Source organism: Lodderomyces elongisporus, chromosome 3 (genome assembly GCF_030384665.1).
Source record: "Lodderomyces elongisporus chromosome 3, complete sequence".
NCBI lineage: Eukaryota > Fungi > Ascomycota > Pichiomycetes > Serinales > Debaryomycetaceae > Lodderomyces > Lodderomyces elongisporus.
The window spans coordinates 1,550,206-1,576,453 of NC_083675.1; the positions used below are offsets into that span (position 1 = coordinate 1,550,206).

Below are 26,248 nucleotides of genomic sequence, written 5' to 3' on the forward strand. Positions count from 1 at the left end.
CGTATTGCTAATTAATTCACATCTAAAATGAAAACAAAAAAGGAAATTAGACAGCGTATGTTTGCGATGATTGAGAAAATAGGCAATCAGGTCAAGTCGTCTGCATGACTGATTCGAGCATCCAAATAAGCAATATCTTCCTTTAAACTTGCCTCTTCAACCGTTTTCACCAATTCTTTTGTACACTTTGCAATGTCAAACGAGATACCTGCTAGTCTTTGTTTAAAGTTTTTATCGGCAAATTCCAGATCAGATCGATCCCCCGGCTTGCACAAAATATTCATTCGGTGATGACAATCTTCCAAAGATTTCACAACCCAGCTTCCATGCTCTTTCAATTGGGCATTACGTGTTTGATTCATAGATGTATTCGTTGCCTCCGTCATTTGCGAAATGACAACAGTAATAGCTTTGGACTTTTCTCGCAAATCTCCACGTGTGGCGTTAGGTTTTTTAATAGCTCCAAGTAAAGACTGAATGGTGTTGATTACTTCCACAGTTTGATGTTCCAAGTAAAGTAACACTTGAGTCAATGTATTATCTGGATCATCAATATCAAATAAATCGACATTAAAAGTTTGAGCTGCCATAGACTTACGGTACTCCTGTCTTTGTCTAGCTCTTGCCGCCTCCATATTTTCTTCTTCTTCTTCCTCTTCTTCTTCCTCTTCTTCTTCCTCCGATTCATCCTCGTCCTCAAACTTATCTTCCTTGTCGTAATTATTTTTGTGCATTTCTGAAATGTATTGGGATTCACCAGAAGGCTCATTGATCGTGACACGCGGTTTTGGTATACCTCTCTCTTTCGTTGGCTCATCTACGCTGGGTTGAGATTCCTGCAGTGTATCGGCGTCATTTGACACTTGAGGTCTCTTGATGGAAACTACTCTTGCATCATCTTTGCTCTTGATAACTCGAGCATCGATCTTCAGAGCTTCCGAGGAGAAAAATTCTTCGTCCTTTGACCTCGAAACTGGTTCTGATTCCAACTTTGAATTGTTATTTGAATCTTTGTATAGAGCTTGTGTTGATGCAGAGTCTCGGCTTGAAGATGGTTCGGGTTCAGAGGTAAAACGCTCTTTCAAGGCTTGAAAAAGCCCTCTTCCTTTACCAATGCTCAACAGCGGTCCAACATCACCCCGAGCATTTTTATCAGTATTTATTTCAGAATTACTACTTTCAGAACTCGACTCATTATAGTGTTCAACTGGTTCCTTGACCTTTTTGATGACTTTTGATGGATCAAATGGTGACTGCAACGAACCAGGAGATCTTTGCATTCTTGGTTGACTTCGCGGAGGGGAATCTTCAAAATGTTTTACCCTATCCAAAATATTTCCCCTTCTCACAGCCGATATTGGAGCCGATGGCGATGTTTCTTCATCTGACTTGGTAGAATCTTCAAATCTCTTGCCTAAAGCAGCTACATGAGAATGAGGCTGACCACCAGCAAAGCGAGATTTCATATTCTCGTTCACGTCGTAGCGTTGACTAGGGTTTTGCTCTTTGCTTTGTTCAAATTCTTCGTCCCCATCGTCCCCTTCTTGCTCCTCTTGACTATCTGTTATTGGTGCGCTTCTATCAACAACGTGAGGATTCATTAACTTAGATTGACCTAAAGATACTTCTGCGTTTTTACGCTCTGAACGATTGCGAAAAACCGAATCACTGTTTGTGGTGATTTCCGAGAGAGGCTTATCGTTTTTGAGATTGTCGCTTGAAGATGTTGAAAGGTTCTCTTTTAAAGAACGCACATTTGCACCAGGCGCATTATCGGTACGTATACTAGAACTAGAACCATTAGCACCAGGGGCTCTATCGTTTTGATATTGTGGAGTTTGTGAAGTTTTGAAATCTTCGAAGGTGCCGGGAATTGTTTGATTTGGCATTTCCAGCGCATTTTCAGATTGTACTGGAGAAATTTCATTGGACTGTTGTAGATGAGTTCCGGTTCCTGATTCTAATAAAGATTTCGGCGTATAGTGAGCTTGACTACGATTCTGACTCTGATTCTGACTCTGATTGGAGTTTACGACTGGATTCGTGTTCAGATTAGGTTTGGCGGTAAAGTTTGAGTTTGAGTTTGATTTGGTGTTGGTGCTTGAATTTGAGTTTGAATTTGAGTTTGAATTAGAATTGGCATACCCGGGATGTGCTTGTAATTCCCTAAGTTTATTGGCCATTCTTAATGGTCTTGCTCCAAAGTTGTCACTCACTGCCGATTGCTTGGCCATTTGTTTTTCAACTACCACTTTGCTCGAATTGACAGAGTTTTCATTGAGTTTCACAACAGCAACCAACTCGCACAAAATACATACAAGTTCCCCCAATGCTTTTTCGAGAATAAATCTCGGAAACAATTGCTTGTAAATAGCATGGTATCTAGTTGCAGTGATTGTATATGCCATTGCTTCGCGCAAAAGAATTGAGTTCTCATTACTATTAGGGTGACTATCTTCTGCTTGCGCAGCAATCTCATTAACATTGACTGCAATTTTCGAAATCAGGGAAAACAAAACATCCGCACTAAAGTTTTCTTCTGCAATGTAAATGAAAAATGATTCCAAAGATGCTTGTACATCGCTAACCAATTTTATTGATACAAGACCTTGTGAAGACAAAAACGGTTTCAAATCAAATTTAGAAAGACTGGATTTTTTGATTTCGGATGCAATTGATTTTGCCCTGGCATTTTCATATCTACGCTGCCAAAGTTTAATTTGGTTTCTGAGATCTGCAATTGTTGCTGCGTTAATTGACGGATCATTAGGAGAATCCAAGGATTTGGTTCCTTCGAGCTTGTCTAAGAACTCGTTAATTGTGGAGTTCAGAGCTTTATTATTGGACATCGAGTGTTGGTTGATAGAGGCAACACTCGCCCTATTGTGAACAGGTGAAGTGCTTTTTAATGATTGGTTCTCAAGTCTTAAAGCAGCATTTATGGACTTGATTTTTTCTAATTCTTCAGAGACTTGAGAATGGTTGCTCACGGATTTGCTTAAGACATCATGCTTTGACATCCACTCTTTTCTTTCCTGACCAATTTGTTCTAGCTCCTCACTAAGTGATTTGTTTTGGCCCACAGAGTATTTATAGTCCTCGTGCAAAGAGTTGTATTTTTCATTTAATGCATCCTTCTCTGAATTGAGTATATCCACGCGTTTTTCGTATTCCTGTAATTGCTGTTTGAGCTTCAGAATCTCCTCACTGCGATCGGGTACTACTGCATTTTGCATTGCATTTTGCATTGAAACTGACCCTTTACGTTCATTTCGACCGTTTGGGTCAAATGCTCTATCGCTCTCTTGGCTTATATCTCTAACTTCTTCAAGTTCTCGCTTTCTTTCCTTTAATCCTGCTTTTTCCTTACCAGCAAAGTCATCGTTGTTGTCAATTTCTTCACCTTCATCTTCCTCGTCGCTTGACCAGCTCAAGTTGGCTTTTGTAGGTACAACTGTTGATGTTTGGATTCCAATAGACTGGTTTGAAACTTCGGCAGCTGCAGGGGAGGTGATGTTCTTACTCGAGGTTACATTGACCGAAGAATCATTATCATAATTTTCGGGGAATTCTTCAGGTATACTATTATTGAAATGATGAGAAGGCTGACGGCTGTGATGTCCACCATTTTGATCTCTTTGATCTCTTTGATCTCTTTGGTCTCTTGAAGTATGGTATGAAGATGCTTGTGATGATTTTCGCTCATGGCTGGTTGTACCATTATGGTTCGACAATGATGACACAGATGGACGATGGCTGTGACCAAAACTTTGACTACGGTTGTGGTTGTAATTGTGGTTGTGGCTGTGGTTGTGGTTTTGACTGTGCACTGATGCGTTGCGTTGGTGTTGGTGTTGGTTTTGCGACGGCGATGACTCAACGTGAAGACCTCTTCTCTCTATTTCATAAGAAATGTCAGCAACTAGATCCTTGAATCGAGACTGTGGTAAAGAAGCGAGTTTTTGTCTTGCTTGGTTACGCTTTGGATGGAATGATGTTTTTGGTAAGAGGTAATCGGGTTCTTCTCGACTTTCATCTATCCTTCTTTTCAATTCATCATAGACATCAGTGCTCAACTCTTTGAATTGCGCCGAGGAGAGCTTCAATAATTTTTCTCTTGCTCTTTGTGCTCTAGATGATGTTGATTTCGATCTTGCTTCTTGGTCATCTGAAATGTCTAGAAATTGTTTTAATACCTTGTAATGGTGTACAAGATCCCTTTCACTCATAATATATTACAATAAGATTGGTGAGATTGTTGTGCGTTACTTGAAGTGTAACAATTAAAGGTTAAATCGAGACTAGTCAACTAATCAAAATATGGGTAGATTGTTTATATAGTATGAACAACAGGTTCTGGTTTTACTCAATAAGTTAATCTAGAAGTGAGTGATAACTATACAAAAGCTTTTCAATTGGCGAATCTCAATTGTGCTGCCAAATTTTTTTTTTATTGATATTTTGAGCTTTTGGTGAACCTTTCCTTTTTTTTTTTTTTCTCATTTTCTCATTTTCTCATTTTTTTTTTATTTATTTTTTATTTTTATTTTTTCTTTTTACAATCGCACACTCTCTGTGTAAAAATATTATTATAGCTTCATTACAATAATACAACGATATAATATGAGATCAAGGGGGGGAGGAAGAGGAAGAGGAGCGCAAACAAAAAATAAAAAATAAAAAAAAAAGAATTAAAGATGAAACTGAATTCTGTATAGAAATTCAAAAATTTCTTCATACAACTTTTGAGTTTCGAAAAGAGGCAAAAACATTAAAAGAAAAATAATAATTACTGATACCAAGACAATCAACTGGTGGAACTATTCAACTAACATGGTATGTATACTAGCCATAAAAACACACGTTCTACCCGTCCTATAAGACTTTTTCGTACCCTTTTTCTCTATCTTGTGAAGGAGAAGGTAGTGGTAGATTCCGTTGAAGGATCTGTCGACGCACACTTTGCAAAAGATTACAGGAGCAGGCAAATCTACATATACAAATATAAATACATTGTAAGAAATAATATTACCATATATATATAATTGATTGATTTTGTGATAGTTTAGATCTCATATTTACAATGCTCTCTCTCTTGTTCACTTTAAGTTTTTTATTTTATTTTTTTATTTTTTTTAATAATAATAAATTTATTAGACGCGTCGCTAATTTCATTCATACTAGACGTGATATATGACTATTTATATATATATGTATATATATATTTATACAGCCTCTTGTAATCACCAACTGAACCCCCCAAAACGGCAAAATAGAAACACGCAATATGGAAACAATGAAAATAATAATAATGAACAAAATGAACTGAATTAGATACTTTAAAAAAAATTTCCTTTTCTTTATTTGTTCACATGTAAACTAAGAAGTTACAATTCAGGTATTATAGAAAGATCGATAATGAGGAAAGTAGTTAAGTGTTTTATCGCTCATAAGGTACTAAAAACGAAAAAAATAAAAGGATAGAAAAAAGGGAAAAAAAAATCATGGTTACTCTAGTTAACTAACTCAACTTGAACAGCTACATTGCAACATGGAATACTCGTTACCCTTTTTTCCTTGTAAAATCCACGATTGTTCAATATCCTTCAACTCATCTCCCCATTTACTCTCATCAAATGGGTTTGAGCTCATCTTTTGTAATTTGTTCAAATAAGTGATATCTTTTCCTTGAGATTCAGTGGCCTGCTCTATAACTTGGTCCAAAATCCAGTTTCTTGGCAAGAATTTAGGATTATACTGTTTAGAAGCTGCATCATCTTGTAATTCCTTAGATTTTTGTTTTAGTGGCTGGTAAATCTTGAACCAGTCAACAAGTTCTTTGCTAATGTCTTCCTTGTGGTATCTATGTGTGCTAGAATCATATTGCAGCAAAAAAGACTCAGCAATCAGCTCCAAAGGTTGATTGAAATCGGCATTTTGCAATTCCAAAAAGAACAAGTTAAAGTCGGTTTGCAATTTCTGCAACACCTCGAGCATGGGGGTTATCAATTGCACATTTTGCAATTCTGGCTCATTCTCATCAATCAATTGCAGGGATAAACCAAGTCTCTTGTAAAAAGTCTCTACATATTTCTTGGTAAACGCATACAAGTAAATCTCGCCACCAATTTCAATAATCTTGGTAGCTCTCTTGATAATTGGATCTTCCCATTCTTCCTTAATACCCTTTTCAAACTCAGGGTCATTAAGCAATGTATTACCAGCACCAAGCAATTCCGCTAGATCCTCACCAAATCGTGTTAAATTCCACCATATTGCAGTGGGAACGTTTCTGTAGCCATAACGCGATTGATGATCCTCCGAGTTTGGTGTATAGTTTGGGTCATATTTATCCATAATGGAAAAGGGACCAAAATCAATCGTTAATCCAAGTACTGAAGTATTATCTGTGTTGAGCACACCATTTAGGAATCCATAGCATTGACATATTGCCGTTGTTTCAGCATTCCTAATAACTGTTTCGTAATACATCTTGTCGTACTTTGTTAATTCATCTTGGTCAATAGTGATCAAGTTTGGTTTCTTGCTCACAATGCGTTCATAATTTTGAAACTGTTTTCCATCAATTGTAAACAATTCGTCTATAACGTAATTAGACAATTGCCTAATGCCATCTCTGTCGCCCCTATACCTATAAAGGTCAAAAGTACCTAATCGCACCCAGCTCTCAGCAAACCTTGCAACTATGGCACATTTTTCCACCGCGTGTCTCTGCGCAAATGTAGATGGCAACGAGGTCAAGGACAATGCACGGGTACTAGGCACGCCGATGGCATTCAAGTGTTCAGAAATGATGTATTCACGAATCGATGATCTCAAAACGGCTTTTCCATCGGCAAACCTCGAATAAGGAGTCATTCCTGCACCTTTCAACTGCAATTCATAAACGGGTCTGTTTTCACCGTCTGGAAAAGCTTTGGGAATTTCAAAGAGACTAACAACCCGGCCGTCACCTAATTGACCTGCAAATTGGCCAAATTGCCAGCCAGCATATGCTTGGGCATAAGGCATGGGGAACCCCTTGTCCATAAAGGTCTTTTTATCGAGGTAATATTCACCACTTACAATCTGCTGAAATATGGGGTCCTTGGGATCTTCTACTTCATCCAAGCCGAGGTCCCTCAATGCTTTTGGGTTAGCAATTAAGAACTCATACTCGTCCCTTTTTGTGGGCAATACCCATGTGAACCCACCACCTACCAAGTTTCGTGGTTTGTTTGTGATGAATTTTTCATTCGCAAGTGCTGTTTCCAAATCGGGAACTCGCTTATCTGGAGTGATGTGTTTTGTGAATGAGCTGGTTTTGGGTAGTGTTAAGAATTTCGTTGTATGAGACATTCTTCTAGATACTTTGAACATATGCAAATAAAATGGCAAAGCAGACAAAAAGGCAAAAAAAATTAAAAAAATTAAAAAAAAAAGAAATAAAACAAAATTTAGAGTGGATAGGAGCGGGATTGAAATGAAAGGGTTGGAAGGCGAAAAGGTAGGAAATGTTTTAGTTTGGGTTGTAGAAAAAATTTAAAATATTAGCTTCTTGAGAAGGATCTGGGGGTTCTTTGGTCTATTCATAGCAAATACATATACCTTTAGATGTATATATATATATATATATTGGATATTGGATATTGCTTTTGTGTCTAAGCAAAAAATAAAAATGGTGAGAGATGAGACAACCGATAATGATTATGTCGATTGTGTTCAAAAAGTGGAGTAGTGGTAGTAGTAGTAGTAGTAATAGTAGTAGTAATAGTTACTGCATGTGGTCTTTTGGATAGAGCAAGTTAAAGATTTGGAGACGATTAGTAATATCCAATTCTGTTTTTGTCTTCTTTTTTTCTTAACTTAGAGATGTCCCAAAACAGAAATACAAGCGGCGTAGTGCTTTCCCTTCAATGTGTCAAAAACGTTTTTTAGCAACATCAGTGACACTCCTTTGAGCAAAACCAAAATTTAAAATAAATAAATAAATAAAAATAAAATAAAATTAAAAATTGCTAGGAGCTCTTGCTTCATGAGAACTTTTGCTATAGTTTTTTCATGACGAGAATAAAGTCAATAAGCACAACAATATTGATGATGATGCTGATGATAATGATAGAGAAGTAGAGGGAAATAGTGAGACTAACAATGTCAATACTCTGGTACACACACATATACAGCACTCTAGAGAGATTTATCTACTCGTTTATTTTATTTTTTATTTTATGTATTGAGATTACATTTTATATACAAAAAGAAAATAATACGAAGAAAGAAAGAGAGAAAGAAAGACAAGCTTGGACATAGGTCATTTGGTAGCAAGCAAGCAGAAAACAAATAATAATTGTTTTGATGGTTTACTACTAAAGTTAGCAGTGCTTGCAGAAAGGAGAAATTCCAGAATTTCGTTCTTCAAATAAAACTTTCCCACACGCGCAAACACGTTCCCACACTCCTCTATTGTTCCATTACATGCAACTTTTGCAAGGAGAAGGCCAGGTGGACTAATCATGAGCATGAAAATTTTAATCTTCCTAATACTTTCTTCAATTCTCTTGTGAACTATGTGGTTACATCCTATTGTTTTCTTTTATAGATATATACAAAACAATAAAGTATTCAGCAAGAAATAAGGTATCACGAAATATACATATATATGTACAGATGAAGAGATACCTTTTTTTATGTTTTCTTTTATTTATTTTCTATTTATTTTCTATTTATTTTCTTTCCTTCTTTTCCTTTATATTTCTTGTATTTTTTTCTTTTTTTTAAAAAAATATTAATTAACGTTGTTATTTTCAACACCAACATTTGAACACCCTTTTATTACCATCCACACTTCACACTCACTTTAGTGGCATGTTATTTAGACACGGGCTACGGATATTGGCCGTCATCGTTATTTGTTTTGTATGTGCTCACTTGTATACCTCAAGTAATTATCATATTGACGATTTACAAACACTTCTTGACCAATCGGTGATATCCAAGGTGGATCTCGCCCCACAAGGAGGCCGGAATAGGAAGCAAACGCCAGGCAATAGTGTCTTACCAGGCCACGAACCACCAGAAAACCTCCACGAATACCCAAAGCCAAAGAACCTGAAATTAAAAGACTATAGCCTCTTTTTCGATGGCTTGGAGAGTTATAGCATACTGGGAGAACTGATCAAGGGGAAGTACACTACTGAAAAGGCAAAAGAATTGTTCTCAACAACAGATGATTTCTTGTTCAGCAAAGAGTATCTTGAAAACGTTTTGGATATCCCTCAAGATGTTTTTGAGTCCATTAAAGATAGTCATCATAGATATGTATTTAAACACATCCCCAGTTTGCTTCGAAGCAAAGGAGTCGTCACTTTTGGCAACCTTGTGCGCAGTGACGAAGCTTGGAGCGAATATGAAGGATCTTCGGGCTATGTATTGGTTGGTGGTGGAAAGTATAGTTGGCTATCTTACCTTGTTATAAAGCAAATCAGAGCCACTGGAGCTCAATTACCCATTGAATTGTTTATTGCATCAGAAGATGAATATGAAGAGAAATTCTGTACTCACATTGCGCAAGAATACAATGCACAATGCAATGTCTTTGACAAAGCCTTGGCCCAGTCGCTACTGGATCGTTTTAAAATAGGAGGGTACCAGTACAAAATGCTAGCATTGTTGAGTTCCAAATTTGAAAATGTTTTGTACATGGACTCGGATAATTTCCCAACAAAGAATATGGATTACATATTTGACTCTGAATTGTACAAACAGAAACAAATGATATTATGGCCCGATGCATGGGCAAGAACTACAAACCCAAAGTTTTATGACATTGCCGAGCACCCAGTCAAGCAAAACAAGCTTCGATACTCCAAGTACGACATTAAGCAAGCCGGCGGCGAGGACCATTTAGAGCCTTTGTCAAAATACACATTTGCCAACTCTTGGTTTCATGACTTTGAAGGAGCACTACCAGACCCCACCTCGGAGACCGGAATGTTCATCATTAATAAAACAAATCACTTGCGAACTTTATTACTAGCATTGTACTATAATGTCTTTGGCCCCGATTTCTACTATCCAATCTTGACCCAAGGGTCTGCAGGTGAAGGTGACAAGGAGACGTTTATTGCCGCTGCAACGGTGATGGATGAGCCATGGCACCAGACGAAAAAGCAGTTCTTGTGGACGGGTTACAATTCAGCAGCTACAAATAAGTTTGAATCGAAAGCATTAGCTCATTTCGACCCTGTACAATCCAATATGGAACCACAGCCTGAGAAAGTGGATATCGTGTTTATGCACTTGTCATACCCCAAGTTCTTTCCAGATTGGCTTGTTGATAACCATGATCTTGTATATGCTGATAGCGGAGAGCACATCCGAATGTATGAAGCCATCAATACGAATGTTGGCTATGATTTCGACTTGCGTGTGTTGCAACTTTTCACCGAATCGATTTGTCCAAACTATTACGGCGAGGACGGATTGGCTATTGATGGTGAGACGAAATTGGAAATGAGAAAAGAATATATGGGTAATTACCTAAGCTATATTCAAGCGGACGAGGAGAAAAACAGAGAGCGTTGTGAGAAAGTCTTTATACCACACTTGAAGTGGCTAAAGGGATCAACAAAAACTTTTATTTAGGTTATCTTAATAGTTAGAATAATGGTAAAAAAAAAAGTACAAAAGAAAAGAAAAAAAAAATTGGGCCTGAAAATCATAAAAAAATTCAAATTGAAAAAAGAAAAGGGTAACTGATAGTAATGATAATGATAACTAAAAAAAGGGATCCCAAAAGAACTTGCGGGATAGGTATTTATTACATTTCATTTTCTCTTTTCTCTATTCTCTATTTGTTTATTTTTAAAAATTTATATAGTATAGACTGGGCAAGTTAAAAATTTTTTTCTACTTAACTCATCAACCATTCATCTTCTCTACAATATTACCTACCACCTCGTCAACTGAATCTCTAGAATATTTGCTGACCATTAAAACATCAATTAAGCTTTTGACTCCTATGTTGATGTCATACTGCGACAATTGGCTCAAGATATCTTGTCTGTCATGAGAAGTCATGAAACCCAACTTCTCCAACACTTTGCCAACTTCTTCAACTGAGCGCACAGGTGGGACTGCAATAACATCATTGAAACTATCAGTCAAGTTCATATGCTTAAGTACAGAGTATTGTGACGTTGTTCCAATGATCAATAATCTTCTATGCTTTGGAGGTTGCTTGGTCAAGTACACCATAAGTGTCTGCAAAATGTCATTTGAAAATCTAGGTCCAATAGGGTTATAGTTGATCAAGTTTTCAATCTTATCAATCACCAACACATTCAAGGGCGATTTATGCACATCTCTGAATACATTGTCAATTTCTTGAATCTTTCTTGCCTCACCCATACCAACCAATGTTTCTGCAGACAACATCTTGATGAATGGGAATCCACTGTTTAATGCTAATGTCGTGGCAATAGCTGTTTTACCAACACCGGGTGGGCCATAGAGCAACATACTCCTTAAAGTTTCAGATTCGCTCGATTTAACAACATCAATGATGGATTGCCCCTTTTCGAAAATGTGCCTAATTGTATCATTGAACCATATTATTCCATGTTTAGCTTGTTGTGCCAAATCTTCTTCATCGGTTCCAAACGCAGGACGAATATCATCCAAAGCCAAGAGAAAATCGTTTCTTGTAATCTGCAAGTCGGTGATCGAGTTTGGATCAATTTGAGCCAAGGAGCCTTTCTTTGTGTGTCTTGAGATTGCATGTGACTTAGCAGAGTTACAAAGACCTTCAATTTCAGCACCAGTGAAATTCTTGGTCAAAATACTCAATTCATCCAAATTGACATCTTTGCCCAATAACCCATTCTCCACCAATTTCTTAGTATGAATAGCAAATATATCTCTTCTTCCTTTTTGATCAGGTAATGCAATCTCAATTTGGATTTCAAAACGACCTGGTCTTAGCAATGCCGTATCAATAAGATCAAGTCTATTGGTCATACCAATCACCAAGATATTGTTGAGCTGGTCAACACCATCCATCTTGGACAACAACTGATTCACAACATTGTCCCCAACACCTGTGCCATCGCTTTTACCCGAGCCCCTTTGTTTAAACACCGAGTCCAATTCGTCAAATATGATAACATGTAAATCAGAGTCTTCACCCTTCTGTTTATATTCAGCCTCTGCATCCTTGAACAAGTTACGAATATTCTCTTCAGAAGCACCCACGAATTTGCTCAACATTTCGGGACCGTTCACAATTTTGGGCTCTTTACCATTTAGCATTTTGGAAAGTTTACGAGCTATCAAAGTCTTTCCCGTACCAGGTGGTCCATACAAAAGCAAACCTTTACAGTGCTTGTAGTCCAACTTCTCTGCAATTTCAGGTGGCAAGATCCGCGAGTTGAAAGCACGACGAAAAATGTCCTGAAACTCCGAATCCAACCCACCAATACCCAAATCTTCCAACTTGAAATCGGGATTGATGATTTGCTTTCGTGTACGGTGGTGACGGTTTTCGTTCCCATTACCTCCAAAGATTCTCGATTTCAAACTCTTGCTCTTGGAAATGGTGATTTTGGAATTTTCAAATGGGTAAAACATGACATCTGATGATTTTATAAGAATTCCCTTTGTACCGATATCACTTGAATCTTTGAAGCTGGGTAAATTGTCCTTAGTATTCACATCGATAACCTGCACTTGGTCTATCTTAAGCAAATAAAACACTCCGTGATACTCCATATATATCACTTGTGTAGGCTGCAAGATTTGATTATCGTACTTTTGGTGGAAAATATTGACTAAATCATCATGATTTAATGGAGCTGCATTGGCTTTGGGTTTGATAAAGTCAATCAGGATATCCAAAGCCCCAAGATACAATTGTTGTTGTCCAGATTTGAAAATATCGTATACTTCTACATGGACAGTTTGATCATACGAGTATTTTCCCCAGGTCCTCATATTGGCTGCCATACCAATATAACCAGGCTTCATGCGTTCGTCTTTGGCAATTGAGTAGACAAACACGCCATCTAATATCACTGGTGTTTTGTTTGGGACATGGGCAAAGTCGTTTGGATTTACTGCTATGCAGTTGGCAACAACAACATCGTTTCCTGGTGCATTACTAACCACTAGTTGCTTCCTCATTGGTTCAACTGGAGTTCTTGGTTGAGGTGGCAGATCCTGAAGTTGCGGGTGTGGAATATGGATATTATGGGTAATTCTGGGTTGGTTGGGTGATGATGGGTGGTTCGTCACTTTATTGAATCCTAGCTTTTCCATCATTGAGTATCTTTGGGAGAGCTCCTTGGTATTGAAAGAGATGTGGAGCTAAAAAGAAAATGAAATCAGAAAAGTTTCCAAAAAAATAAAACTAAAACAACAAAGAAAACCGAAAAGGAAAAGGGAGAGGCAAGAAAAAAAGTGTTGTGTAATATCTAGGATGGCTCAGTTTTTGATTTGTTTGATAAAATGATAGAATAAGGTCCTGTAACTTTTTACCTCCCAGACGAACCGACGCATATGTGTGTACGTGTGTTTGAATTATTTTGGCGGCGCTTCCTTTAAAAAGTGTGTCTATGTGTTATAAAATTGTTATGGATCGTGGTCTCTCTCTCTCTTTCTAATATTTTCTTTTCTTTTGTACTGATATACACTACCTCAGAGAAATTACCAACGTAGAGTGTTTAAGCACTATTCTTATCGCGGGGTTTTTTTTTTCCTTTTGTTTTGGTATTTCGACCCTCATCATAATCGATACTATGACGTCGGGAAGAATTCAGAAAAATAAACTGAGGCTTTTTCGTGTTGAGTCATGTAAAACTATTCAACAAATTGATTACGAACCTGTTTAAACTTTCACGCAAACCATAACTACTGTTCTATTCACCCAATTCCTTTCCTTTCTTTTTTTTTATAAAACTCACCCCTCCCCTTCCATCCCCCCTTGTTCCTTCATTTTCCTATTTTTTTTCCTTTATTATTTAATTGCAGTTTTTCCTTTCGCAATTACCGGTTATAAATTCCAAAGTTTCGGACCGTTAGTTGTAATTGATAAAATCAATTGGTATATATATATATATATATCATTTTTGACTTTCTAGGTGATGTCATTGAGCAACGTTCCACCTCAAGTAGGTGTTTTGCATACCTATGGCTTTAATTTGACTGCGTTTGAAATAACAGAATACACTGGAGAGAGAACTGAGAACCTCATTTTGTTCATTGGAGGATTAGGCAACGGTTTACTTAATGTACCGTATATTCCTTCTTTAGCACAAGCTGCTGCTCGGTTTCAATCCAAGAATCAAGGCAAGTGGAATGTAGCACAGGTGCTTTTGAGCTCGGCATACAACGGATGGGGCACTTCTACTTTGGAGAGGGATTCAAAGCAATTGAAGAAGGCGATTGAATATTTTAGGTCTAAGAATGGTGGGAATAGGAAAAACATAGTACTTATGGGTCACTCTACGGGATGCCAAAACTCAATGCATTATTTGACAAATGTATTGATTGGTGCTGGTGCTGCTGACCTATTGTCGTCATCGTCATCGTCATCTTCATCTTCCGTTGATTACAACCCAAACGACACCGAAAAGTATGAAATTCAAGGTGCGATATTGCAAGCATCTGTATCTGACCAAGAAGCCTTTAGAGCAGACCACAAAAATATCGACTTTGATGCTTTGACAAAAGAAGTTTACGACGAGTATATTGCTCAAGGTAGAGGAAAAGAAATTTTACCTGAAAAATTTAGAAAATTGTCCTTCAACACTCCGATAACCGCTTATCGTTTCCACTCATTGGTGAGCAAGAAAGGCGATGACGACTACTTTTCATCCTATTTGACTGATGACGATTTTCAGCAAACATTTGGTAAAGTCCAAACACCTCTCTTAGTCCTATACTCTGGAAACGATCAGTTTGTGTCGAGTCATGTCAACAAGGAGGAATTGATTCAGAGATGGAGAACAATCACTCCACAAAAGTATTGGAGTAATTATAGTCGTATCATCCCTGGTGGAAAACACGATCTTGGTGATGGTTCTCCAACAGAGGCTATTGATACTCTTGTTGATTCAGTGACACTGTTTATCAATGACTTGTAGTTGGAGAAAATCAAAACTATCATGTATGAACCCAAAAAAGAAAAATAAAAGAAAAATAAAAGAAAAATAAAATTACTCTTTGCCTAGCTTTTGTTCTATTCTGTCCCAACAACCCGCCTATGGAACTTGAGTTATCCAAAATTGCATTTGTAATTGCTTATACATGATATGTGCATTGCTTATATAATCAGGACGCTACCACGTGTACATAGAAAAACCTCTCTTTTCTGAATGATTTGCTGCAAAAAAAAAAAAAATTCGAGAATCGTCAATGAATCGCGAAATTTGCAGCAATTGAGCAGAAAAAAGAAAAAACTGAAAAAGGCGAAGCCCAATCTGCAGCACAAAAAGGAGTTGTGTGTAAAATTTGCGCTTCATCTCCGCAATTCCTATTGCCTAATGTGGAAACAAAAAGTGGATCGCTGCTTAATATATCACGTGCTGGGTAAAAAAAATAGATAGGTTAGAGTGCCTTCACATTGCTAAAGCACGAGAAATATAGTGAAAAAGAAACATATAGTGTAAAAGAAAATAAAAAAAAAGAACAACTGAACTTAAACTTATACATATACTTAAAATAAAAAACTAAAAAAGAATAAAACAGTTAAATTACTACTGTAGCAAGCAAAGCACAAAAAATTATCAATTTCTGTATCTCTGTTTGCCCGAGACTGGTATACGTTATATCACAATAAAAAGATGCAAGCCAAAAGAAAAGGAATATGCAATTGGATCAATACAAACAACGTCGGCCACTGCCATACTCAATCACCATGGTTGTGCACCACCTCCGTAAACAGATTTTTCTTGGACAGAAGAAGTCATTGGTGACCACGAAGGAGTATGTGTATGATATACGGGGCTATGGAAATAATTTTGTGCTTGCGCAACCTTCAAGTGACTCTGTGGTGGAGCTACAGCAGCTTCGTATGGTTGTTGTTGCTGCTGCTGTTGGTGATTTTGTGGTTGATGAGGTAATGGCAATGTTTGTATTGGCCAATTGGTGTTATGAACTGAATTAAAACTTGTATTAATACGGTTGTTATTGTTGTTAAACAAATCGCCTGTTTTGTCTTCTCCCTGTGGATAAACTTGTTGATGCACAGAGGAGATTGACGATTGATGCAGGTGTTGTGGGGTAAAAGTACCATTAGAATTTGGTTGGAATGATGCTGAATGCTGAGTTGTATAAGGCACATTAGCGGTACCTGTGTTGCTGTGTTTGTAGTTGGCAGTAGTAGTACTATTGCTAGTAGCTAAATGTGAATTAAAGTTTAAAGAAGATACGCTCCCATTTCTACTAACTTCATAATTTCCCATTTTATGAAAATCATCACCACCAGCGTTGAAATCATGAGACTGGTTGGGGGAGTTGGTACTGCCAGACCTACTCAAATCAGGGGCAACCTTGGCAGTTGGCACTGAAAATCTTTTCATATTGCTAGCTACTTGCTGGTAGAAGGAGTTCTCATCATACCTAATGTTATTATTGTTATTGTTATTGTTATTGTTGCTGTTGGTAGGAGTGGTGGAATTAAACTGGTTGTTATTATTTTTGTTATCGGTACTGTTATTGTAGCTACTCGAGCTACTATTAGTGTTGGTAGCAGCAACCAGCTTCATCGATGGACCTCTAGATAATACATTACCGATTAATAAAGGGTTGTTAAAATCTGCCGCATTTCTTGCTGGAAACCCATACTCCAAGAATCCACCACCATTTCTAATATCAAGGTGAGATAAACTGTTTCGGTAAGGTATGGACTGGAAATTTTGGGTTGCTTGACCTTGGCGCCTTGAACGATCCATACTTGAATATCTACCTTGAGAGTTAGTTTGTGCGTGATAAGGGTTATTGAACACATGCTGAGTTTGTTGTTGGTAATGAGGCTGTGTGTGTGGCTTTGATTGTTTGACAAAGGAGCTTCCATTTTCAACAAATTCACCATTGGCATTCATTTGACTGGCTCTTCTGTTGCTGTTGAGGTTGAGGTTGCCGTTAGTGGTGCTGTGGTTGCCATTGTTGCCATTGTTGTTGTGGCTGTTGTGGTTGTTGCCGCTACCATTACCATTAAAGTTCATTGGTTTCAAGGATATGGCGTCGTTGTTCAATATAGTGTTAATCTTTGACTGGATACGTTTGCCAAAGGATGAAACAATTTTGCAATTTTGAAACCATGATTTTATTATTGCAACCTGAAGATTATGACAAGCAAGATAGTCTTCCTTTGCTGCATCATTGTTCAACAAAATTGCGAGTTTTTCAACATTATCATAGTTCACTCTTGGATTGACTAAGAAATCAATCAATGTTTGAATGACATAATTACCAAACGGATCGTTGATAAGTGTGTTCAAATCATCAATCAAGATTCTATAAATCAAGTCAAACTTGAGATTGGCAAAAGCAACATTAACTGATTCATTGTTATAACAGTTCTTCAAATACTTTTCAACAACATTCGAACTAAACTTTGAATTACACAAGTTCATTATTCCATATTGGTGAAAGTTTTGAAGTACTTGGAAACTTACTTCAAGTGAGTTGATTGAAATCAAGTATTGCAAAACATAGTTTCCGAATTGGTCATTGATCAATACTTTGAAATTATCATATTGCAATATTGCCAGCGAGAACTGATTCAATTGAGCAGGGGTAACGTGATTAAGGCATTTCTGCAAAACGCAACATCCGTGCTTGTGTGTTGCAACAATGTACAAGTCTTCAATGATTGAGTCATATATGAATTGGCAGTCAGCAGGCTCATACTTGTTCAATATTTTTTGTATAACATGGTTTCCATTCAAGTCCTTGATGAGATCGATAATATGCGGTTTCAAGCCTCTAATCAATACATTGAGTTGTGCATTAGTGCTCAAACTGTCGATGATCTTTTGCAATGCCCTGGTACCGTGCTGGTTGACCGATATTTTGAACAAGTTGAATTGCAAAGTGTCCAAGATCATATCCAAATTGCTCTGATTGCAATAAGCAATCATCTTCTGCACCAAATAGTTACCAAACGGATCTATAATCAATTCGTACATGTGCGAATGAATTTCGTCAAAGATAATGGTGAAATTGTTTAATCGCGCTTGGTAGTTGAGGATCAAATTTTCATCAATTTTCTTTTGCAAAAAGCGGCAGCCATATTGGTCCTTTGCCAACTTTAATATTTGTGGTTTGAGTTGGTTTAAGGGAACTTTGCCTATTGAAATTAGGTAATCTTTGTCAATCTTTTGTGCAGCAGTGAACAGACTCGCATGGGGCTGAGTATGGGAGTCCAAGTGAGAGTCCAAGTGAGAGTCCAAAGTGTTGAAAACTTTATTGCTTAGAGATGCAGGAGGTGGAGTAGAAGCTGATGACAAAGAGTTTACGTCGCTCGAAACTCCACCGAGCTTTAAACTTCCATTTAAAGTAGCATCTGAGCCATTATAATGTGCCTTTAATAAATTATCCTTATTTTTTGTAGTGGATAATTCATTGTCACCAGGAATAACATTATTTTTAGGCAAAGTATGATGCTTTGGGGTTTGCAGTTGTTGTTGTTGTTGGTTCTGCTGTTGTTGTTGTTGGTGCTGTTGTTGTTGTTGTTGTTGTTGTTGTTGGTTGTGGTGGGTAACATTAAAGTTATTATGAGCAAGGCTTCTTTCATCCAAAGTCGTGTATTGTGGCAAATTTTGAAAGGGAGTGGAGGACTTGGTTCTTTCATAGTGGATGTGGGAAGATGGGGCCGGGCCAGGCGTTGATGCAAGTTGAGTTGGCTGGGGTGGTGCAGCAACTGCTGGTGTTTGAGGTACTGCTGGCGCCTGGGGTAATGCTAGTGGTGTTGATAATACTTCGTTGTTGTCCAAGGCGAAATTTGGCAAGTTGAGATGCTGATTTAGTTTGTTTGAAGTATCCCACAATGCTGATTTCCCATTGTGTGTAATTCCACTTGTAACATTATTACTACCAATTTTGATAAATGATCCATTAAAAGATAGACTCCTATTGTGCATATAAGATGTGTTTGCTGTAGATGCTGATGCTGATGAGTTTGATGAATTTGTTGCAGAAGTTTGAGGTGTTTTCACCACTTGCTGTTGTAAACTTTGTGCACGCAATGCTATATTGTTTGAATCTTCACTTACGCCATTACCCAAGTGATTAGTGAGATTTTGGCTTGGTGGTGTAGATGGTTCAAAGAATGAGTTGATTGAGTTGATGGATAGGTTGTGGTGGTGGTGGTGAGTGTGATTTTGATTTTGATCAAAGGAATGGGTGTATCTTGACGACATGGTAGGATGGTGGTGTTCTTATTTGGGGATAGAGGAGAAAAGATTGAAGAAGAAGAAGGAGAAGAAGGAGGAGGAGGAGGAGGAAGATTTGGTAATGTTGTTAGTGGGAAATTGGGAAATTGGGGAGAAAAGATGTAATGGATTGTACGCGAAAGATTAATCGCTGCTCCTTTATAGGTTTATTTAATTTTCTTCTGTCTGTTGTGTTATAGGGTGTTAACTAAAACCGGTGTTGTTACTATTAGTGTCTGGTAATGATATTGTTGCTGCAGATGTTGAACGTGTGAATTATCCTTTAGAACTTGTGTGTTCTTTTTTAAAATAAAAAAAATTGAAATTGGTGGTGAATAAAGGTAGATATTTGAATTGTATTGTATTGTATGTATGTATGTGGACAAAAGACAGTCAGTCAGCTAGACTATAATAGAAATAGCTATTATTATTATTATTACTACTGCTGCTAGTGCTAGTGCTACCACCGCCACTAAAGCAGTACTACAACAGAACGACACTGTATGGAAAGAAAGAGAAAAAAAAAAAATAATAAAAATAAAATAAAATAAAATAAAAAAAGACAGACGAAAATACATAAAAAAAAGGAGTTCTTACTCGAATAATATATTACGTAAGCTCTATATTATGAAGGTAAATTTCAGTCATTTAAATGCTAATAGGAAAGACTTTATATATATATATATATTATACAGAATCCTTTCTTTTTTTTCATTTTTTTCCTTTTTTGAATAGGAATTGTAAAAAATAAAGTAGATAGAAATAAATAGTGAATCAGAAACAAGATGCTATATTTTAATTATTCAGTGTTGAGACACAGCTTATGGAGTATATATTAAGTAAGTTCTAGCAAAATTTATATGTGGAAGGAGTTGTCCTCCTTCTCTCTTGTTGATGTCTTATTCTGCATTAAGGTGATTGTTGGTTGACAAACATGTACGTTTCCCTTGAAGATTGAAAGAAGAAAATTTTGTGTGCTTAGCAGACACACTGCGTCTCTCGTCTTTCCTCTATGAAGTCTAGCATGCTTCTTCCTCCTCCTCCTTCTCACCCACCCGCCAACCACCAAGAAAGAAAGGAAGAAAATAAAAGAAAGAAAGAAAGAAAGAAAGAAAGAAAGAAAAAGGTGGCCCAATGTCATATACAGCTCTTTGTTCTCTGTGCAGTTCTCGTAACAAAAAGAAAAAAAATGAAAAAATGAAAAAAAAGGTTACACAGTCTCTCAGTGTTGTACATACGCACATAATAGGGGAGGAAGCTAAGGACACTAAGAGTATGTGTGAAAGGAGACAGAGAGACAGAGGATGAGAGAGACATGTATACCAAAGAAATTACAAAAGGAAACAGCAAAATATTGAGGGAGTGCCTTGTTCTTTTTTCTTTTTTTTTTTTTTTGTTCTTGCTCTCCGTCGTGAGTTTTGTCAGTGAGTCAAAATGTAGTCCACTCCCACTCGCATCGTGTAATGAAAAATAGGATCCTACATGTTCCAGCTGCCACTATTCAAGTTTCAACGTATCTCATGTTGTTTTGAATATATGTTGTATTCGTAAGTATATATATACATTTTTATTTCATTCTCTTTGAATTGTATTAAATGTATGTGTGTTTGTAGAGATTATTTGCCAGTGTGATGATTTCTTATACAATTGAGCTTAATGTAGAGACCGTGGCACATCAGATCAAAGATTGGGATATCATTGCGTTTCTTTATTTTTTTCTTTACTTTTTTGGGTTTTGTGTAAAAATTGAAAGGGGAGAAAAAAAAGAAAAAAAGAAAGAAAAAAAAAGACCGAACCCGTCAAAACAGGATTTATTGATTTTGTAACATAGCATTTCCAAAACAAGTATATTGTGCGGCGTCCTATTTGTAAACTACCTTAACCTCTATATAACGTACAACGTTAATTATTAATATTTTTGTTTTTGTAGAGGAGCATTCTAATTTAGGCTTGACGAAGCTAAAAGCCGACATCAAAATGAAGTAAAGGAAAGACAGAAACATATTGGAGAAGTAGAATAGCACGAGTTAATTCTTCAAACAGCACTTTCTACAATGTCACTAAACCAAACAGACCCGTCTTTTATAAGAAATACTCGTGGATGGTAACTGGAGTAATATGTATATTTATCCACATGTTTGGTTGAGACGAGGGGAAAAATATATAGAGATATTCATTGTATGAGTTTAAAGCTTGATGAGGATTTCAAAAATTTTTTTTTTCTTTTGCTTGTGACACAAATGTTAGAGTTTCTGTTTTATTTTATTTATTTTTATTTTTTTATTTTTTTTTATATATTAATATTACAATGTCTGGCTCATTGCTTGCGCTCTCCACTGACAGCAGATTTATATTCATCATTGCAATATATATATTTACTATATGAGATACCAGAGGTCTTTAGGATTTTGTAAATGGGGAAATAAAAAGAAAATTAGAGAAAACAAACCAAACAAAAAAAAGTGGGAAGGTGTGTGGTTCAAAACCTTTGGTTAAGGTGTCAATATATAAACACACAAGTATATAACCTTGCTTCAACTATCTGCTTTTTGTTGTTGCGTTGGGGATGAAAAATAGGAATTAGGAATTTCTGGTGTCTGGTGTCTGATTTGAAACAAGAAAAGACCTGTGTCCTGTGTCCTGTGTCCTGTGTCTTGTGTCTTGTGTCTTGTGTCTTTTCCCTTTCCTCACTCTCTGTTTTTTCTCACTTCTCTAATAAACTTTACTATTTCCATATTTTGGCCTCTGCTACTACCCATAGATAATTATTATTATAGATATCTCGTCTTGTGTCTATTTGCACAAGAATAGTGTCATGGGAAAGGGAGGTACAATTATTTTGTAATTTTTTTTTACATATATTTTTAATTTCGTGGGTCAACAATATCAGACAAAAATTTAGAAAAAGAGAAACTTGACACACACACACACACACATATATATATATATATGTATATATGTATATATTACAAACAAAGCCAACATCCCTTTTCTATTTTGGGTGAGAGGGTCACTTTCTTATATGTGTCTGACTTAAGGTGTGTACTTATTATTTTTATTATTATTATTTTATGTATGTATATATATATATAAGTATAATCCTAATGATCTACCGTCAGACATTTTTTGTTTCCTCTGTTTTCTTGCATTCCTGGTTTCAAGAGAAACACAAAAATAAAGGAAAACAAAACAAAGAAAAGTCTGGAACACAAATTGTGGAACTTGCACAACGTAAAAGAACTCAAAAAAAAGGGAAGACGAGGAAGTACCAACCAAGTAGTAAAGATATATATATATATATATATATATATATATATATACCAACTATCACGATATAAAGACTACCTTCTTATTGAAATGTTTCTCACCACCCTCGAGAGGTTCAAATGTAATGATTCATATGCCTAGTTGTCATAATTATCTTGGTGCCCAGCTCCAATGCTAATTCTAGTTTTAGCTTTAGTTCTACCTCTAATTCTAATTCTAATTCTAATTCTAATTCTACCAAAAAAAAAAAACCTCTAGTTATGGCTATGCACCAGCTTCCGATTTACTCCACAAACCACCTTCCCAGAACTACATAGCTGTTAAGAATCCCCAAACTAAAAATATACTCACCCACTTGTGTCCCATCTTCCACTTTAGTGCAACTTTTGATTCTTCGTCTCACCCTATTCTCCTGTCGCGCATTAACCAATTTCCTTCTCTCAACTAGCTCCTGCGTACTAGGAAACCCCAGCTTCATGAAACCTGGAGGCGACTGAAACTTGTCAAAGATTTGCAGCACCTTATCCTCAAAATTTTGATCTTGTGGTAAATTGTAAAATGCCTTGTACTGCTCAAACTTGCGCTCATCCATAATCCCATTACGTTTAATCATTTGACTCAACTTACCCGGCTTGTAGTTCTCATTGGGCACAAAGTCACTAAAATCCCACGAAATAAGCTTAATTGGGTGATTGGTCAAGTTGATTTTGAAATTAGGATCTTGAACAAACTTTTCAGTTATGTACTCAGTGAGATATTGACGCTTTTGCAACACAGTTTTCAACTCTTTGGGAAAAGAGACCGGTGCTTGAGAAGTTGGCAGAGTCGTAAATAACTCTTGCGCCTCATAATCTTTTTGGGAATCTGAAATTTCTCCTTCATTTTCAGAAAAACATTCACTCTCAAATCCATCGTCCCTACCACATTTTACTTGATCTACTGTATCCGCAAATTCATCTACAACATCCTTTGCCCAATGCTCATCATTGTTTTCAACATTGACTAGTTTCGATATAGCATCTGAATCTTGCCGTAGACACAATTCGGGTTTACTAATCTCCCCAAGTTTACCTCGGAGTAAATCAAAACGAGTCGCATCTTCCCTATTCAATTTCGAAACCTTTCTTGCAGGACCCAACTCGTTTCTCATTGGCGATGACTCTCTTTGAGGACTGAGCTTGATTGAGCTTTGCGACAGTCCCCCCTCACAACGCAGACTAGACCTCCTAGTGCGCTTAGCCGTTGGAGACTGCGATTGCGGAAACAATTCCTCTTCTGAATCACTATATTGTGTGGGTAAAACATTATCAAATATAGGCTTTGTCCGTATTCCTAACCTTGTGTTTGAGCTTGAATTTGAGTTTGTGCTTGTTTTTGCAACAAGGTCCGCATTTGCACTATATCCATTACTACCATCATATTTATCTCCATCAGTCTTGGGAGACACATAAGTGGTAAGTGAAATCAAACTCTTAGCGGGGGATAACGAAAGCAAATCAGAACCACTTCTTGCTGATTGTTGCTTCCGTCGTTGCTGCTGCTGTTGCTGTTGTAGTAGTCCCGGCTGCTGTGGTTCTAGCTGCTGTGGTTCTGTCTGCTGCAGTTTCAACTTTTCTATCTCTTTAGCCTGTAACTGAATTGTATTCTTCAAGAGACGTACTTCATCTTGCAATTGCTCATTCTCAGACCTCAATTTTTCGCAACAACGTTCAAATTCATGTTCAATTCGTTCATGTAAGTCCGATACAAATTGGGATGATAGTTTAGTCATACCATTGAAATTGTTAAGAAAGAAAAAAAGGAACCGGTTCGAATTATTACGTTCTCATCAAGTGTTATTCTAGTTGTAGTTATTCGAATTAAACAAACTACAACAGTGGTGTATAAACAAGCGAGCGCAATATTTCCTGTGTTTATATGTATATATACAAAGAAAAAAAAAATTAACTTAGATTTCGCGATCTTTATTTCTTTTTGACCATCTGGAAATCTCATCATCAACAATCAATCCACACATCATTTCTCCTTTAATCAAGTACACAGAATAGAAAGAAAAGGGTCAAAAACTCCAAACAACAGCAACAAGAAGAAAAAGAAAAAGAAAAACTCAATCAATGTTTGGTCAAGCATCAAAGCCAAGCTCTTCATTTGGAGGATTCGGCTCTTCAAACACAAATACAAACATCGGTACTGCAAGTGGTGGTAATGGTGGTGGTGGTGGTGGTTTGTTTGGCGCCAAACCAGCAACATCAACCGGAGGTCTCTTTGGACAATCCAATACACAACAAGGTAATACAAGTGGTGGACTTTTTGGAAGTAATCCTGGCGCTACTAATATTGGTACAGGTGGTGGGTTGTTTGGTCAGAATCAAAGTGGGACAACAGGAACATCCGGAGGACTTTTTGGTGGTCAACAGAATCAGCAAAACCAGCCATCGACTACCGCTGGCGGGCTTTTTGGCCAATCTAATCAACAACTGACAGGACAAGGCACTGGTACTAGTACGGGGCTCTTTGGAGCTAACAAACCTGCATCGAGTGGACTTTTTGGAAATACTGGAGGTACAAGTGGTGGAGGACTATTTGGCAATACTCAAACTGGTAAACCCTCAAGTGGGCTATTTGGTGGAAACAGTTCTAATACAACACAGTCCAGTGGTGGCCTCTTTGGCAACAACACTTCTAATCAGTCTAATAGTGGAGGTTTATTTGGTTCATCCAATACGCAATCTAGCGGAGGAGGCTTATTTGGCAATAAACCTGCTACTTCTGGCGGAGGACTTTTTGGTCTGCAACAACAATTGCAACAGCAACCTCAGCAACAACAACAACAACAACAACAACAGGTCCAGCTCACTGCTATGACTAGAGTTGGTGACTTGCCACCCGAAATCAAGAACGAATTGCAACAGCTCGACACATATATCAATACACAGCATTTGATTGCTACAACATTGAATTCGGATATGTCTAAACATAATGAATTGGTAGAGACCATACCCAAGGATATTAACTACCTTCAGAACAAATTGCTTTCAACAAAACAAGCTTTGAAGTTCGACACAAGTCAGCTACTGGCTTTGAAAACCATGAACAATGAAGTCACCGAGGATATCAATAACATAATGCAACTAATTATCCAATTAAGCACTCCGGGTACAAAGCTATCTAGCTCATACCAATTGAATGAGTTTTTTATAAAAAAAATTAAAAACTATCATGAAATGGTTCGATTGTACGAAGAGACAATTGCAGAATTAGAAGTAGTGCTCAATGGACTTGAACGAAATTGCAATGAAGGTTTTGGTAATTTGGCAAGCATTATTCAAGTGATCAAGACACAATATGCCTTGTTCATGGAGCTTTGTGAAACAATGGCCCAATTACACAACGAGGTGAAGAGATTGCAAAAGTAGATAACATTGTAATATTAATATAATTTCAGTAGACTTTAAATAACTTGCTGAATTTCTGATGACAAGCACCCAAAGACTTATTATTTAAGTGTTTGCTATTTTCCTGTAGTTGATTTTGCGCGCGTAAATTTC

General features: G+C 37.0%; 8 protein-coding genes across 8 annotated transcripts; 3 read left to right on the forward strand and 5 right to left on the reverse strand. All coding sequences in view use genetic code 12, as the record gives it.

The window, feature by feature from the left end:
- Positions 1-86: 86 nt before the first annotated feature.
- On the reverse strand, positions 87-4,229 carry SPA2 (component of the polarisome; the record flags this gene model as incomplete). Its single annotated transcript, XM_001525426.2, has 1 exon — positions 87-4,229. The coding sequence occupies one exon, from the start codon at positions 4,227-4,229 to the stop codon at positions 87-89; it is 4,143 nt and encodes a 1,380-aa protein (XP_001525476.2).
- Positions 4,230-5,526: 1,297 nt separating this feature from the next.
- PVL30_002901 (uncharacterized protein) lies at positions 5,527-7,380 on the reverse strand (the record flags this gene model as incomplete). Its single annotated transcript, XM_001525427.2, has 1 exon — positions 5,527-7,380. The coding sequence occupies one exon, from the start codon at positions 7,378-7,380 to the stop codon at positions 5,527-5,529; it is 1,854 nt and encodes a 617-aa protein (XP_001525477.2).
- Positions 7,381-7,678: 298 nt separating this feature from the next.
- Positions 7,679-10,644, forward strand: MNN2 (mannosyltransferase; the record flags this gene model as incomplete). The annotated part of the gene is made up of 2 exons (XM_001525428.2): positions 7,679-7,734; positions 8,877-10,644. 2 exons carry the CDS (start codon positions 7,679-7,681, stop codon positions 10,642-10,644), a joined length of 1,824 nt encoding a protein of 607 aa, XP_001525478.2.
- Positions 10,645-10,920: 276 nt separating this feature from the next.
- SEC18 (transport between ER and Golgi ATPase protein) lies at positions 10,921-13,314 on the reverse strand (the record flags this gene model as incomplete). The annotated part of the gene is made up of 1 exon (XM_001525429.2): positions 10,921-13,314. The coding sequence occupies one exon, from the start codon at positions 13,312-13,314 to the stop codon at positions 10,921-10,923; it is 2,394 nt and encodes a 797-aa protein (XP_001525479.2).
- An 824-nt stretch (positions 13,315-14,138) lies between these two features.
- Positions 14,139-15,140, forward strand: PVL30_002904 (uncharacterized protein; the record flags this gene model as incomplete). Its single annotated transcript, XM_001525430.2, has 1 exon — positions 14,139-15,140. One exon carries the CDS (start codon positions 14,139-14,141, stop codon positions 15,138-15,140), a length of 1,002 nt encoding a protein of 333 aa, XP_001525480.2.
- Positions 15,141-15,908: 768 nt separating this feature from the next.
- MPT5 (protein necessary for high temperature growth) lies at positions 15,909-19,142 on the reverse strand (the record flags this gene model as incomplete). Its single annotated transcript, XM_001525431.2, has 1 exon — positions 15,909-19,142. One exon carries the CDS (start codon positions 19,140-19,142, stop codon positions 15,909-15,911), a length of 3,234 nt encoding a protein of 1,077 aa, XP_001525481.2.
- Positions 19,143-22,837: 3,695 nt separating this feature from the next.
- PVL30_002906 (uncharacterized protein) lies at positions 22,838-24,471 on the reverse strand (the record flags this gene model as incomplete). The annotated part of the gene is made up of 3 exons (XM_061119417.1): positions 22,838-22,854; positions 22,988-23,009; positions 23,056-24,471. 3 exons carry the CDS (start codon positions 24,469-24,471, stop codon positions 22,838-22,840), a joined length of 1,455 nt encoding a protein of 484 aa, XP_060975400.1.
- A 343-nt stretch (positions 24,472-24,814) lies between these two features.
- NUP49 (Nucleoporin nup49/NSP49 (Nuclear pore protein nup49/NSP49)) lies at positions 24,815-26,116 on the forward strand (the record flags this gene model as incomplete). The annotated part of the gene is made up of 1 exon (XM_001525433.2): positions 24,815-26,116. The coding sequence occupies one exon, from the start codon at positions 24,815-24,817 to the stop codon at positions 26,114-26,116; it is 1,302 nt and encodes a 433-aa protein (XP_001525483.2).
- Between the last annotated feature and the right edge of the window lie 132 nt (positions 26,117-26,248).